This window comes from Mycteria americana, chromosome Z (assembly GCF_035582795.1).
Source record: "Mycteria americana isolate JAX WOST 10 ecotype Jacksonville Zoo and Gardens chromosome Z, USCA_MyAme_1.0, whole genome shotgun sequence".
Taxonomy (NCBI): domain Eukaryota; kingdom Metazoa; phylum Chordata; class Aves; order Ciconiiformes; family Ciconiidae; genus Mycteria; species Mycteria americana.
In genome coordinates this window covers 59,498,587-59,515,811 of record NC_134396.1, presented here as the reverse complement: position 1 = coordinate 59,515,811, position 17,225 = coordinate 59,498,587, and the positions used below count along the sequence as shown (strand labels likewise).

General features: G+C 37.4%; 1 protein-coding gene across 2 annotated transcripts in view; it reads left to right on the top strand.

Annotated features, from left to right (window-relative positions):
* Positions 1-16,435, top strand: part of PRDM6 (PR/SET domain 6) — a 78,392-nt gene extending 61,957 nt beyond the window's left edge. For both annotated transcript variants that reach the window (XM_075488238.1, XM_075488240.1), the window contains exons 7-8: positions 4,952-5,128; positions 12,214-16,435. In XM_075488238.1, the coding sequence (XP_075344353.1) occupies positions 4,952-5,128; positions 12,214-12,328 (292 nt within the window). In that variant the 3' untranslated portion in view covers positions 12,329-16,435. The remainder of the gene's footprint in view (positions 1-4,951; positions 5,129-12,213) is intronic.
* Positions 16,436-17,225: the final 790 nt, after the last annotated feature.

Below are 17,225 nucleotides of genomic sequence, written 5' to 3'. Positions count from 1 at the left end.
GTGGTGCCTGAAGTGCTTGGCGCAGTAGCCGTGCTGCCTAAGGGGAATGCCAAGGTAGTAGAGGATGTAGAATCCGGAGGTAGTGAATGTAACCCACCCATGGCCACGCTGATGCTAGGAATGCTGCTGTGTGCAAGCTAGCAGTATCCTTAGGTCTGTCACTTTGTTCTCCAGCCTCTTAGTTCAACTTGCTAGAAGGCATCCCTCCAAAATACCTTTCCATTAGGACAACTGCGACCTAACTCCTCTGACGGCAGCTGTGCTCTTAATGCTGCGTGTTGTATGAAGGCCTGTCCCTGAAAGCTGATGCTGGCCCCATTTCAACATGCCCTGCTTTCATTTTTTTTGCAGAGGCTGTGGTGTGACAGCCTTCCCCCTATCACACCGTGAAACCCTGCCCTGGGTTCAATGGAGCCCTGCATCCCATGCTTTGAGACCCTGACATCAATCACATTGGTTTTTTACTTCTTCTTAGTCCTCAACAAGGAGAAAAGCACTTTCAACTGCATGTCAGTCTCTCTTCTTTCAGCTGGTGCTTTTCTAGCTTTTTCTAAGGGGAAACAATGACAGCAATGTGCTATTTTGTCTCCCTGATCTGACAGTGTTTCAGTGATAGAGATACAGGTATTCAGGAACTCACCATTACAAGCAATTCCTCTTCTAAGGATTGCACTGGGATTCCACATGCCCCTTGAAAACAGCAAATTCAGTTCTGAAGAGGCCTCACTAGAAACCTGTTCATCATAAAGGAAAGAATTTGAAAAGTCAGTGGAAAATAATTATAAGATTTTTCAGGATTCTAATAATTCAGACCATGAATTATTTATGATGTAGAAAATAAATTTGTATTGGTTGGATGTACTTAGGGGTCAGGGGTTGGAAAGTATATTGTTCTAGCAGAGGAACAGTGCAAGATAAATAATTAAAGACTATGTCACTTTTGCTAAATGAAAATCTAAAAATAATCAATCTAAATGTACAGTTGACTGTCAGCAGCTATTCTAGGTGCAAAGCCACGGATTTTTCTATTGTTATCCCTTAACATGCTTTGTGCATGTTAAGGGATCCCCATCCCCTGCACAAAGCATGAGCTTTGGTGAGGTTCAGTAAGTCTCACAGGGGAACATGGGTTTTGTACTGATCCTATACATGATGTAGTTTCACCCAGAAAAAATCAGCTACAAAAGTGTGAAAACTGTAAGACCGGAAAAGACATCACCAAGCAGCAAAATCATTCAAGAGGTTGTCTGAATTAGGGAGCAAAAAGTATTCTTGACTGGTTTCATTTTGAAAATGTAACTTGAAAAACTTGGAAAAACTCAAAATACAAATAACTACAAAACCTGAAAACTATTACCTTACAGTTACTCCTTTCTGAATTTCACTTTAAATGGCCTGTGTTCCTGTAGTGAGACGTCATATAGTCAGAATGTAAGATCAGGGTCTCTAGAAAAAGCTGGTGGACTCTACATGGTAGTAAAGCTAGATAGCTGATTGATGGTGCATGGGGTTAATGACAACAGTGTAATTTTTCTAACAGGAGAGTTTGCTTCTAGGTGAGTAGATTTCCTTCCTTTAAGCTCAGACAGGAAGACAGAGAACTAGAAAAATACGTAGCTAGGTGTTTAATGAAAAACATTAGAACTGCTTTTGATGGCTGTCAGCACATTATTCTCATCTGCACATTGCTAGACATCAGTTTAGCTGTTCTTAAATGTAACTTAAAAATACTCTATGAGAAGATTTTGATCAGGCTTGATTTACAACTGGAAGGGCCTACAAGATCCTTTGTAGAAAACACAATGATTAAGACATTCAAAACTATGTTGTTTCTGGTACGTGATAGCTGGAGAACAAATTTTTATAGAAAAAATATTTCTTCAGGTAGTCAGCCTGTATTTTGAGGCCCTGGTACACCTGTTTCATCAAACTGATTACTTTCATGCTTGCAAATCTGTCTGCACATCTGCAAAGGAATATTTTAGTTATGTAGGCTTTCACATATGAAGTGACTGACATTCATTTTGTTTGAACATTAATTTTCTGAAGCATCAACACACATGTGGGCTTTCACACAGCTAGGCTTATATTCACATGGATACCTTGAAACTCAAGAAAGTACAATATGTTCTCGCTTATTCCAGTGCAAATGAGTTTTTCTGGGCTGGGACTGCATTCAGTCTAGCAACACATCTTTGAAAATACAGCCTATGAAGACCACCGTTTTTGTTACTCTGTCGCTGGTCCTTCTATCTGCAAACCTCTGCTATAAAGAGGTCACCATCTTAATTCATTGTCCCAGTGCAGACCAAAGTGGTGGCAGAAGACATAACTGCTACATCAAAGACAGCCCTGCTCTGCCCATGTCAATGTACTCACTGAACCAAGCATTGCTCATGTTCAGTCCTTTTATACCACTTTCTTTTTTTAAAAAAACAACATATTGATTTTATTTTCTGCCAAGAAAAATTTCTCAGCACATTAAAATGCTTATCAGAGAACAAAATGATAACTTTTATACTTACTGAATGACTTTTTTTGCTCTTGGAAAATATAGTAGTATCTAAAAGTTGTCAAAATGTGGCATATCTGAATCTGCAGTTGTGCAAATTAGATACAGCATTTTGAAATTGTGATAGTATTTAAATGCATTTATAGGCTTTCTTTTTAAAATGAGCTTTTTTTAATGTATGTCATGTATGTAGCTTGAAAAAATTATTTATTCTGCTCATTTTAGTATTAATCAGAATTGCCAGTGTATAAACTGGACAAATGCATCCCCTGCAAAGAGGAAGGTAACTTCTTTAATAGTTGTTCTCCCAAGATATGGATGAATGGAAAAAATACAGTCAAAGTGATCTAACAATAGGTGATTTTTTACAGGGCTCTTCTTCTTGAGCATCAGCCAGTGAAATGTATTCTGAGTACATATATTAATGTCCTTTGTAAACAAGAAATTTGTTTTGAGCCAATGTAGGGGGTAAAAATATTTTACTTGGCATCACAATGTTCAGTTATAACTGGTTTGGAATTTTGACTCTTTACAGACAAGTTGCAGTGTGACTTTTCACAGTATCAAATTAATCACATTGACTGTTAAAAAAATAAAAGATTAATTAGTTTTATGTAGTGTTGTATCATTTATTGTGGTAGCTGTTAAAAATAGATAACCAGAGGCTAATAGATGTTAATGGCCCCTTTCACTATTAAAAAATCAATGTTTCTTGGATACAAAATATCTTAATGTGTTCTTTTTGCTTAAAAGTGTTTGATTTGAAAATACCCAAACAAATAAGTCTGCATTCACAAATCATCTTTGTTTTACCAGCACTTGAATTTTCATGTCAAGTTTGATAAATATTTTCTGTGCAAATTAACCGTGCACTTCAAGAACAGAGAAGACTGAGCATGTTACTACTTGCCTTACAATAAGAGAAACAGATATTCAGTACTTATTTTTTTCTTAAAATCTTATTTTACATATATTCATGTAATTGTTTAAGGGCCATGTTGTCTAGGTTAAGTAACCTTTCCACAGCTTTTATATATTTCTTTCAAACTTGTTGGAGAGCAGTTAGATTTTCAAATGTAAGTAATTAAAATTGTAAGCTATTGAGTTATTGACCAATACTGAGCTATTAATCAAGCTAAAAAATTCTACAATCAGGGTTCAGTGCTCTGAAGCACTGTAAAATAATAGTATTTGTGTTCAGTGATGCAAGTAGCCACAATTAAGCAGTTCGCTTGACAAATGAGATAGTTCACTTTATTTTGCACTTAATTGAAATGTACATGCTTGGTCACCATTGTCTCCTTCCCTTTAGTTTTGGTTTCTAGCCATTTAAACATACACATTTATTAAAGAGAGGGCAATTAAGCTGGTGTTGGCCATTGGCTGTAGAAATGCAGACATCAAGAGCTGTGCCTTAAAACACTGTGCAGGGTAAAAATCATTAATATCCCTCTAGAAAAAAATCTTAATTTTCTTAACAAAAAGTCTGATGAGCATGTAGAACTATGTCACTAACTTAAATCAAATATGAAAAGGAAAAAAACACTGTAAGATGTTGATATTAAGTCACTTTAACCAAACAGAAATACATAGACATTGTTTCTCCACATTTTATTTTAGTTAGCAATGGTGTTTGCATTTCAGCAGTCTTGTCTCACCTTGCTGTCTTGTATCCTTTTCTTTCTATGTTTACAGTCTGTTATTATTCTGAATTTGTAACATCTCAGTCAGTTTTGTTTGTTTGTTATGCTTGTTTTTTAACAAACTGTGGTGTTGAAAACCTAAGTTCTGGGTTTCATTTCAAGATCACAAAAAAAGGCATTTTCAGTCTGGATGGGAGAAACGTGTTAACTAAATGCAAGTATTTTCAACAGCAGTAAGAAAATAGAAAGGTAATTGTAACATGGTGGTTATTTTTTCCAATGTCTCTCACTGAAAAAGGTGATCTCAAAAAAACCTAGATTCCTCCAAAACAATATGAAGAGTTTAATTGCAAACAGTCACAGAATCCACCTAGGATATAGGTATAACAATCAGGCATGAATTTGTAGGTAAGACTGTAGGCACCAACAGACAGAGGATTTCATCAGTCTCTTAGCTTCGATGTATGAGGAGTTTTTTGTGACTAAGGAATACCACGTTGAGTTTGGGAGACATAAGGCAGGCATATGATGTGTAGTGCAGGCTCACTAGCTTGCTGAATTATGTTTTGTGTGGCATGATGCCCATAGACTCTCAATCAATTCCTGCACAAGCATTTCACATTTGCTAAAGCGGTCATGAAGTTTTGGGTATGTATCTCCCAAGAAAGTCCCAGAGAAGTGCACCTGCAGTTCTCTTTGGAAATTATGGGGAAGACCAGGTGTTCCTGCCCATATGGTTTCCTGTTCACGGCCATAGAAAGCACTGACAGCACGGTGTTTCTCTTTCCCATTGCAGGCCCTACCAGTGTGGTCACTGCTCCCAGTCTTTCTCTCAACCTTCAGAGCTGAGGAACCACGTAGTTACGCACTCCAGCGACAGGCCTTTCAAGTGTGGCTACTGCGGTCGTGCCTTTGCTGGTGCCACAACACTCAACAATCACATCCGGACGCACACTGGGGAAAAGCCCTTCAAGTAAGTACTTGAAGCCAGCAGCCTTTGCCAGCTGAGATTAGAGAGGGACATGCATCGCTGCTTCACTAGCATCGCTGGTCCGTACCAGCACACGGCAGAGGTTGCCTTGAAATCCAAGGTCAGACCTCCAGATAATCCATCAGTGGTGTGGCTAAAATCAGGATTAAACCAGGCTTGGTTTTGGGTGCCTTGCAAGCCCTGAGCAATGTTCTGTCCTCTGATGAGGACTTGATTGTTTTAATTAATGACAAGCTGCTGCCGGAGAACCATAGCTGAAAAGACACTCAAGACTGGGACAGGCTATGCTGTAAGAACATTAATATGATTCTCTGATGTCTATATGCTGAGGCAGATGGAGCTTCACGTAAAAGCTAATTTGGATCTGGTTAAATATGGCAGAGAAATATGCATCTTTTTTTAGTCTCAGAATCACTGCATAGAAAATGCAACTCTGCCTTGTGGCAGAAGTTTGGTAAGATCATAATAATAAATTGATAGTGTTCAGCTGTCCAAGATATAATAAAAAAAAAAGAAGTCACCTGGTCAAGATGGTTTTTAATTAAACAGACTCTGCTTATTTCTGCAGTTTCTGTTTACTGAAAGTAAAACCAAGCACACACCTGATTCTCAGAAATTTTCCCTCTGCGCTCACCTCCACCCACAGCACAGCTGATCCAGGTGGATTTTACCTTCTGTTGTGCAAGACTCTGCCTACCTAACAGGAGGTGTTCTCCAAGACAGAATACAGATTTTCCATATTTGTGTCTGTGTCTTCGCTGAACTGACAGGCACAAATGTTATGGATATTGTATCTGGAAAAATCCCACTTTGGAAGAAAACTAATGTGTTGATATCAATGTATAATGTATAGATATCACTTATTTTGGAAGCTACCTGACGTTCCTAGGAGGAATGGGAATGAGTGTAGAAGAAGATGTGTGTCTCTCCCAGTTCTCCAAGGACTGTCTGTCCTCTGTCTACGTTTCTCCATTTGTCTTTCTTTTCTACTTTTGCCGTACTGTGCTCTCGGTCTGGTTAATGTAAGAGAGCTCAGCCATGGGGCCTGTCAGAACCCCTCATAACAAGCTTGGTAGAGATACCGGTAGAGATGCTTTGCCTCCATATATGGTTGAAAGGAAGCATGGCCTCCATACATGTCTCTGCTGGGGGCAAGGGGACAGCACCAGGAACCAAATATTGCATATCCAGTACAGAAGAGCTTGCATACCAGAAATCGTGGCTAGGATAGTATTGTAGATGGCAAAAGACAGAAACTCAGAGCATCTAAACATCAAGTCCTCTAGAGCCAGTCTGTTGAATGCTCAGAGCCCATAGAAAGTGAACCAAAAATAGTGTGAGCAATCAGATTGATTTTATCTAGTTGCTGTGTAAATAGATTTTAGTAATTAATGGAAGAGGTTTCCAGGTCAAAATGGAAAATAGATTTCTTTTAATGTTAAGGTGTTACTTATGTGTAACCTTGTTGACTCCACTTAATTTTTTTCCTTAACATCCTGTTTTTGTCATGTTTCCAATAGATCTGCTATTTTGCCCCATTTAGACTCATTATTTTTCCCCTTTGGTTTAGTAATTTTTTTCCCCTTTTCCAAAATGGTCTTGACTACAGCACAATTTCATTTCTGAAAGGGCTTAATGTATGTACGACAATTAACCAGTGGTCTGGGATTTGTTTGCTTGTTTTGCCGTGCTTATGCTGAAGTACTTAAGTATTCCAGGATATATCTGCCCATTCTTAAAGGTGCAGGGCAGAGTAACAAAAAATGTGAATGTGGATGTTTTGTACTGCTTCTTTATGATGTACGGCATAATTTCATTCTTGTAACATTTTTATTTAGTTTATTCCTTAAACTCAAGAAACAGTAGTACCAGTTTCTCTCTGGAAGACTTGTTGAAGTACTTGCAGGAAGCTGACTAGTAATTTCACATGAAGCTAAAACTGGAGCTGCAGATCTTTCCATCCCTGCTAGTCAGATAAGGGCACACATACACCCTGATCCTGCAAGCTGTTCAAAAGGGCATATTTGCCTCCCATGCAGGACTGCTTGCATTTGAGAGAGGAGGGGCAGAAAACTCATCCAGAAATTGATCCACCCTCTCTGCTGGAGGAAAAAGAGACAGCTGCAGCTCATCTTGATGTCTCATCACCACTTAGATCCTCCTTTGAAAAGGAGGGGTCCAAGACCTGGTATTAAGTAAGCTTAGGGAAAAGCCTAAACAAATTCTAGTAAACAAAAACCGTAAATGGGACAAACAAGATTTCTGTCTCTTGATCATGCAGTTTAGGTTTTAAATATTTGTTTACAAAAGGATTTTGAGTGTACTCTTACCAAAAAAAGGGCAAAATGGAAAAGTCACTTGAGATAGGGTTTCTGTACCTCAAAGAAGTCTGTATTTGTGGTAACGTACATACTTCTGTTGAATAATATTTTTACTATTAGCATGAACAACCGTGCATGCATAGTGCTAAATTACTGAAATTCTAGCTAAGTTATGTTAAAAATAGCAGGCATAATTTTAAAGGTGTTACTAACTTCAATTTCATAGGTGAAAATAGTCAGTCAGCTGGACAGTTAACTTGCATCTACTGTGAATGCAATCTCACTATTTCTAATGCAGTAAGGCACTTATGTTTGCAAGTGGTATTTGGACAAATTACAGTGTGCATGGATTAAGCAGACAATGTCAAACACTAGGTGTATGTTTGTATGCATATTATTTTCAGAAGGTTGTTTTAAAAACAGTGAACATAGAGTAACAGGATTTTAAAATATTTCAAATTAATTGTTATTTAGGAGGAAGTCTGTGATTGGTTAAAAAGCTTTTTCTGTGAGAAGGCACTTTCTTTGTAGGTCCTAGGTAACTTTGGATGTATGGTGGAAGACTTTTCTATTTGCTTTTCGTTACAGATAACAATGCTAAGTGAGGTTATCTGTAGTCAAAGCTTTAGCTGCATTGCCTGGACTGCAGGTCCAGTTAGAAGGCATTTCTTTTCATGTCATCACAAGCTATCAAGTCAGCCTCACCACTGTAAAGTTTTTGTCTATTCTTATCTTACCGAAGTCTCCACTATGGCTGCTAGTTTGGGAACAAAGCTCTTAAGCAAATTAAAAGGTAGGAGAAAAAGAAAAATTATTGGCCATCCCCGTTTTCTTAAATTCTTCCCTCCCAGTCTCTTCCATTTCAGCAAAATTAAAGATTAGTTAAGGGACTTGCCTGCAGAATCAGGGTTATGCAAACATCTAACATTCAGGAGTCAACCAAAAAGAATTACAGGAAAGATTCTTTCAGATTGGGATAACCCAGGTGTTTTTCATTGTTTCTTACTGAAATGAAAAACTGGGGAACATTAATTTTAGATTGAATATAGATGTTTTACCTGCAGTGACATCTCAGCTTTGTCCTGGTTTTTTTGTTTGTTTGTTTTTTAACCCTTTCAAATTACTTTAAAATTTTGTGTTAAATGCAGTTCTTGAATGAAATCTTTAAAGGTATATTTTGAAAATGTCAAATGAAGATATTTTTTCCTAAAATAGACCTTCAGCATTTTCTTTACCCAAAGCCTTTCACAGAGGTTGACATAAACTTGGGAATTAAACCAATCCTGTCTATAATCCTCAGTGTCAATGTTTTGAAAGCACTGTGAAGCAAACAAGCAGACCTGTGACAATGAGGGCTATCTAACCAAACTCAGAAAACCCAGTATCTTAGAAATATCCCAAAACCATTGATTTTCATGTTGTTTGTGAATTTAAGAACCATTTTGTTTACCGCCCCCACCCAAGCAAATAACGTTGGGAAACCTTGTGGCAGAATGAAGTCTTGTGTTTGATGAGGTTGAAAGTTGTAATAGAACATTGCTCCTGAGAGTTAAAATGAAGGCACACATGCATTGTGAAAAAAGATAACATGGATGCAGTTTTCACTGATGGCATCTATTATGTGAGGACTTTTAAATTGCTTCTTTAGATCTACATCGTGTCAGGGGCTGTTTAAATTACTCTTAAATGCCATCAGATGGCTTAAGTGGAAATTAAGTGGTCTCTCAGTTAATAGGTATCATTATTGCCAATACTTGTATCTACACTTGAGGCTTAACCAAAAATTTGGTTTATATCTAATAGCCAGGCTTGGGCTCAGCCCCATGGTTATTTTGTGAGTGGTCACAGGAGAGGTGGACCCTTTTTCTTTTCTAACTGTTTTGGCTACTTTTCAACCTTCCAACACAATATTAAACATGTGTGGCTTGTAGTATAGGAACACGCACACAAAAACATGCACACGTGCTCACCAGTCTCATAGACACAGGTCATTGCAGTGGTTACTCTGCTAGGACAGCCTAGGAAGGGATGGTTGATAGAGGGAAAGGGTACATCATAATTCAAAAGAAAAAATATTCCTGCTTTTCCTCCCATTCCTACCTACTGTGAGATCGTTATGCTGACTGCTGTGACACTATTATCTTCACCTTTCCTATCAGTTTGTATCTGGCAACAACTTCTCTGGACCACATAGCAAAGAGGAGTCAGGGGCCTAATACAGGTCCCTGCCTGTAAGCCAGGTACTTATACATCCAAAACTATAGTCCTGAAAACTCCATCTACACCCTTTGCAAGTGCCTAGAAAATACTAGGCACCTTGGATACTATCTGAAGGCTACCTGGCTACATGAGAAAGCCAGGGGAATTAGGTGCTTTGTCAAAGGCTTTATTCTGACTTTTGCCCAAGTGCTGTATACTGCAGACAGCACAGCCTGACCAGCAGCAACACTTGGCACCCACGTCCCTCCTGTCCAAAAGACAGGTGCTTGTTGCAAGAGATTTATTCTTTTCTGGTCTCTCTTTAGCATCCTTCTTTCCTGTGTCTGTCTGGAAGTGTCCTAGAACAGCCTGTAGCTGGGAAGTTAGAGCACTCTCACGGCAGAAGAAGCTTGTGGAGAAAGGACAGGAACTTGCATTTTAAAGGAATGTAGTGAGCCTTGCTCTATGCTTTCAAGAGCAATGCAAGGTGCTGAGTGAATGTGGTGCCCAGCTCTAGCCTCCCGGGCAAGCTCCAGAAAGGGTAAGGAGGTCTGCCGCAGCTTCGTGGCCAGTGGTTTTAATGAGTAACTCTGTCTTTTAATCACCTCTGTCTTCAGTCTTTCTCTGATTCACATATGGCCCCTAGGCATCCTGATATAGTATATTTAATTTGTTTGATCAGGCACTTAGAAGTCAGGTGTTGCCACACCTGATTTTGTAGGTTATTTTGCAACTGTAACACTTACATCTTGGTTAGGCAAGGATCCAAACCTCCTATTACTCAGCAAGCAAAGCGCTTGTCTTTGTAGACATCAAAATAACAAAACTATCAAGTTCAAGTAGATGGCAATATCTCATACAGACTAAGCTAACCCCCCAGCCTTAAAATTGATTCTAATGCCTCTGTCATAGATATATATATGTATATAAAAATAATACAATAATTTGCAAGTTTGTCAGGCAATGAAAGGTAGTATATTTTGACACACTAATCCAGTAACTAATCAGTTTTCTAATAAACAATCAGCAGTACACTAATGTGTCATCAGCACTTCAGGAGCTCTAGAGAGTGGATGATCTGCACATAGACGTTAATGAATACCCCAAAAATCATTAAGTAATCAATACTTCTGAGTTATTTTCATTGAGCTGATAGGTCTGATACATTAAAGCTGACATTTTACATTTGTCAAGATCACAGTGCAGTTTTTAACAGTGGAGCAGGCTGCTAAAAATATTCCATGAAAGACAATCAAAGAGACACAACTTAAAAGTGTTGACATTTTAGATTGGTACAGTAGCTTGGATGAATGACTCTGTAATGTCTGTGCTAAATGTTCCCGAAACAGAACTTTCTTACTAAAAATTACTAATGTGAAGAACATTCCACAATTATGCATATGTATAAATATCTTTCTTTTCTCTTTTTTTTTTTTTTGTAAGCAGCTAGATCAGTGACAGTTCACTTTCTATCATTCACATCACTGAAGAGAGAAAGATGAATATGAATTAGCTGAGCCCTTTGTTTTCCTCACTTCTCCTTTGAAGGTGAAGAATTCATCGTAGTGATGCTTTTATGATAATCTTCTTTGAAGATAAAACATCACACAGCACCATTAAATCAAAGGTGGCTTTTGGAGCGAGCACCATACGAGAAGAATCCGCTGCACCCGTATTTGCAACTCATCAAACACCCCGATCTAGTGTTCAGAATGCAAATTAAGAAGGCAGTATTTGGGAGATTAAATACAACAGATTCTCTTTCAGAGCAAGGATAGGGGATTCATTCTAAGCTAGCAATAACCCCCATCCTATCCCCTCCAAAATTCAATGGCTTTGTTCATTTGTTCACGTTATTTTTGTTGCAGATTATGGTTCTCTAAAGAGAGGACAGAGTAGAAAGAGAGATGACATAAAAGACAGTGAAGCAAACACTGGTGACTGTTATGAGTTCTTGCTCAACCCACAGATTTCTCAAATAGTGTGGATGTTTTCAGATAATTAAGTAAGCAGTAATGCTATGTGCCTATTTAAAATGAACCCCACTGTGTAGTCAGATCATATAAACAAAGAGTTTTCTCTTGTTCTAGCACTGAATGATTATTGCTTTGTGATTTCTCTTCCTCCAATAGGCAATTGTGGATTTTAAATTAGCAGAAGGTGAAATTCTATTTGTCATCAATTTCTCCTAGGGGTTACAGAGCAGAAAACTGCAGACAAGCTGCTTCTTTGATGGCTCACTCCTAAAAATCTCTTTTTGTTCTTTATCTATTTGAACTGACAGTGATCAGAGCTACAGCAGGACAGGCGCCTCTGGAGAAATCACCTTCCCCCTGTCTATTGACAGATTCCTCTGTTCCGAATCAGACAGGCCTTGTCCCATCATAGCCATCAAGGCCTTGGAAGTAGCCACCAATTAAACCTCTTGAGCCAGTAAAATCTGAAGCCACTTTTGAGTGTCTGTTCTGATTAGGCAGGATGAGACAAAGCCCATCACCCCCCCCCGAGCAGCTCCCTGGTCTCAATTTTCTCTCTTGCCTTCACCAGGTGCGAGAGGTGTGAGAGGAGCTTCACACAAGCCACCCAGCTGAGTCGACACCAGAGGATGCCCAATGAGTGCAAGCCAATAACAGAGAGCACAGAATCAATTGAAGTGGATTAACTGATTGACTGGTTGGAATTAAACTGCAAGGAAAGTCATGATTAAATGTCACGGACACTTAAGCAAAACCAAAGATTTCCTCTGAGCAACTTTCAATCAGTCCCAGAAAACCAAAAGCAGTAATAAAATAAGTAAGATGTTAAGAGATATTGATCCTGGCGTGGAAGTGAGACCAGGAAAGAGATTATTTATTTATGACTAGGGATGAGTCTTATTTCAATTGACAAGTTACTTGGGACTGTTAACATTTCAAGTCCTGCCATGTATTGCTTTAATTCTAAAAGCCTTTATAATTGTTATTTAATGCCAAAGTGAGGAATCTCAAGGGTTCTTCTGCCCATAGTTATGACTGAGAATGCACATGGACTTGTTTATTGTCGCACCTTTTTTTGTAGCATGACTCAAAGGACCCAGATGTAATCCGTACATTTGGCTGGGCTGGGCTAAGTTGATCTTGACGTGGCTATAATAGAAATTGCTGTGTGGGATGGGAAGTGATCAAGAGCTATATCTGGGTCAGTGTCAGCCTCCTCAGACCAAAGGGCATTTCATTTCCATAGTCTCATGCCTCACACTGTGTGCACTTTTTCATGCATGTAGTTTCATTCAACAGCATTGTGTTGGCATAGATATTCTGGAAAAAAAAAGAAAAAAAAAAAGAAAAAAAAAAAAGGAATGTTGTATATCTGCAAATATACATTATATAAAGAAGCCAGTAGGAAAACTATGTTAAACTAATAGAGCTCTCAAATTCAGTCTAATAGCTATGAAAGACAGAGACGGTAGAAAGCATTTTAAACATTTAAGATTCCAGTCTACGTGTAAATCGTACTATGAGGAGCAAAAAACCAAGATGATGGTTTTTGTTTGGGTGATTGATTTAATGGCTTGCTGATTTCTAGGAAAACTGATCAAATATCCAAGCTGTAGTCCATTGATATTTTTACTCTGTTGGTTTGGATCAAATCGAAAATGTTCCTGTATTAGATGAAACTTTCAATGTACTTGGGCTGAGCTTCAAAACAAAAGCTAAATCTGAACTCAGATGCTTTGTAAATGGCTTGGAGGCTTCATACTATTCACTTCATGGAAATTTGCCTCGTACAGTCGTGAATGAAAGGAAGCCAAAATATTCCCAACATCAATATAAAAAGCTCAGATGTCATTACGTCGGTTCAATTTAACAATTTCCATATTGGCTTTTTTCAAGCTTTTATCCTTGATGTATTTCAGATTTCATGATTTTGTCTAATCAAAGAATGGTTTTCACTTTTAGAGACCAGCAGTGTTTGTTTGTATATTGATTGTCTTAATGCTAGAGCTGTAGTTTGATAAAAATGTAAAAAAAAACCAAAAAAAACAAAAAAACAAAACAAAACCAACAACAACAACAACAAGAAGCAAAACATAAACAGTTCTGAGGTCATGCTATATCATAAGGTAAAACTTCAAAATAAATTTGTGGAGTTTATGGGGATTAAAACAGATTCATTCAGTTTTGCACCAAAACTGAAGTGCTGGGTGGCTCATAAGGGCTCAGTTGATTATATTAAATATTTTAAAAACATTTATGGGGATGATTTTAAATATGTAGAGAATTAAGTATCCATTTCTGTAAAGGGCTAGACAGAATCAGCTACAAATTTAATAACAGGTTCAGCTCATTTATGAATTCTGCAAAGAGCTCAAGCAGAAAAAGAGCATATAGTAATATTCAAATACATTTAAAAGGTATTTAAAAGCTAAGACATCCTTACTTCAGGATGTTTGTTTATTATCTTGCAGAAACTACACTGCAGAATCTGGAGTTTCCAAAGCTTTGCAGGGAATTACTTCAGGAGTTACTATATTTGTGTTTGGCCATTAAAAATGTAAAACATTGTGGAAAAAAAGATTTTTTTTTATCATTGTTCTAGCAAGTACCAGATTATCTCAGAAAGAGGCTTTGGCCCTGTGAGTTTTTCAGCTCTGTTTCTCAGTGCAGAGGTATAGGGAGTGAACAATTCTGTCATCACTTGCCCGATTTTATCTTCCAAGCTATGAGAGATTCTTAGTTACTACATAAATTTGTTTGTTTGTTTGTTTATTTTTTAGGTTCAAAGAAGCATGGGAAGCTGGGTAGGAAGAACTGTAACTTAAAGGTGACTATTTGAACATTGTTTTGTTCCTAGCAAGGCTGATCAAACAGAAAAAAACAAAATCTGAACCTAAACCTTTCAGACCCTCAGGCCTGGTAGTTCACACCTTCCCTTATTTAAGAGACTTAATGTAAAGTTACATCTTGGTGGGGCTCCAGCTTTTAGTTAACATTTGAACAGCAGCTGTAGATCATTTCTGCAAGCAATGATAGATATTTTCACACACACACAAAAAAGCAGAAATTCATAAATAGAGTAACTGGGAAAAGGGATGCGTCATGCTCTGAAAAGCAAATGTGAGCTACCTGTTAGATCACTGACTTGTGCTGTTGCATTATCTAACTGTGCTCTCCTGTTCAGGGATGTGGTTAGTGGTAGTGCAGAGCACTCAGCCTCTTGCAGAAAAGGATTTATATTTGAATCCTGTAATGCAAATAGCACGTAAGTATGTGCTTACAGATATTGCAAGTTGCCTGCTGAATATAGATAGGCTTACTCATATGTTTTTAATTAAACTTGTGTCTAAATATTCTCCTGAATGGGTGTGAAGTAAAGATCAATTATTTCAAGATTTTACTGGATTTTTTAAAGAATGCACCAGAGTAGGATTTCTGCAGAACTTACTTTTTTTCTTCCAAATAATTCTTTCTTGTGTAAATCACGATGTTGTGCCAGATGCCTAAGCACAATTTCCGTTATTGTATTATTTTATACATGGCACTTTCACAACAGATTTGGCAGCATACAAAAGCAATTCAGTGAAAACCCATGATTTCGTAGTGGGTTTTTCTGGAGTACAACATTTGGTGTTCTGTTACAATATAGCAAATGTAAAACTAACATGGACAAGCTAAAATACACCTTAGGTTTGGACTAAACAGAATCTAGTTCCTGTCTGCACTTCCCAAATGCTGAGTGAGTTTCTGTTCATGTATTGACAGAACAACCATACATTTAGGTCTATTATGAATACAGTATGTGTTTGCACACAGTAAACTGAAGCAGTAAGTGTAGTACAATTATCTTTAAATGTAGTGATTATGTGCCTGCCATTTCAGAATTTCTGAAGCACTTGGCATCTCTGTTTTGTAGTCTGGTAAATAAATACAAGCTTGGGTTTTTTATTTTTTTGTCCAACCCTGAACACGTTGGAAGTCATTTAAAAATTGTGCCTAGTTCTGATTTTTTTGCAGTGTGGAATTCAATTTTATACATTCATAGAGTTATTCGTTTCAGAAAGACATTAGGTCCTTCTCGAACCTGCAGTTATAGACCCCAAATATGATCTTTTTTAATACCATTTGATTGTCTTCCCATGAAAGAAAGCTGAGTTGAGAATAATGTAATAATTACAGCACATTACATACTAGAAACTTACAAGCAATGATGTGTATATCTTTTCTTTTGGTAACATCATCTCTCCTTTTAATGACTATTTATTATTTGTATGGTGCCATTATGTTATGTGATGCTGTCTTATAGCTGACAAAATGATGTGATTTCAGATGAATGAATAGGTGAAAGTCCAAAAGTAAGTCCTCATTGCTTTTGGGAGTCATAAATTGCTATGATTTTTTTTTAAATTACAATTAGAGCACTCTTCTGTTCCATCCAAGTCCTTTCTGTGGATAATATTCCAGAAAATAAAATATTCTGGGACTGCATGAAGTCTTTATTTTTATATTTTGTCTAGATTTTGGAAGTTTTGACATCATCAAGCCAATCTGAAGAAGTGCATAAATCCACCCAATAGATGTAGAGTATGCTGAAGGGGTCCTCTGTTGTAATAAAAATAATAATGACACTGTAATTAGAAAGGTAAACAGCTTGCTTGCATTTTTTAAACTTCATAAAATTGCATCTTTTTTACTGCAAAGGACCAATTAAGTCATGCATGTAGCTGTATTCTTGTGATATCAACTGTAAAGATTACATTGTGTTTAAATGAAAATAATAGGCACACATTTAAAAAGAAGACAAAGAAATGTAAATATATTTGATTAATAAAACATTTCTATTACCGTATCCTAAGCCTTTTTTTTTATGGTAAGATTACACATGGAGTTTTGTGCATGCTATGCAGAAAACCAAATATGCTTAAATGTACATGCATTGAAGGAAGCCTCAAATAATCACAGTGCCTTGCTGTAGTTTTCATTATGAGCTTCCAAATGGGATTTGCAGCTTGGATGTTGCAAACTGATTTGCAGTGGGAAGAGAGTGAGATCAAGTTCAATTTTCTTGGTGAGTGGGTCCCAATACTCCTATTGACTTAATGCCGAAGGCACAGTGCAGTCTTATGCTCAAGCAATTTCTCAGCCATGTTTTGGAATTTGTATAAGTTTATGATGCAAATCATGTCATATTATAACCAAGTTTTTCTATTCTGCATACTAGAGTGTGGTACTTTTATGGTTAACGGCCTGGGTCTTGTTTAGTTACCTGAATCCTGATTTACAAGGATCACCATCTAGTGGACTAAGACAGAATTTCAAAACTCTAGTTGATGTGATGTCTGAGCTCATTTTTTAAAAATCATTCTAAAACCAAAGCTAAAAGCACTAGCCATGCTCCACTGCAAGGAACCTTCAGTGCCTTTTTTAACATTATTTCACTGCCATTGTGTATGTCAAAGAGCAGCGATTAGTTCACTAAGTCACCCCTTGTTCCACTTGAAAAAATACCACTTGAGTATGAGAAAAATATGTCAGTTTCTGTCATTTTTCATGTTATATGACCTTTTACATAAGCACCAGAAC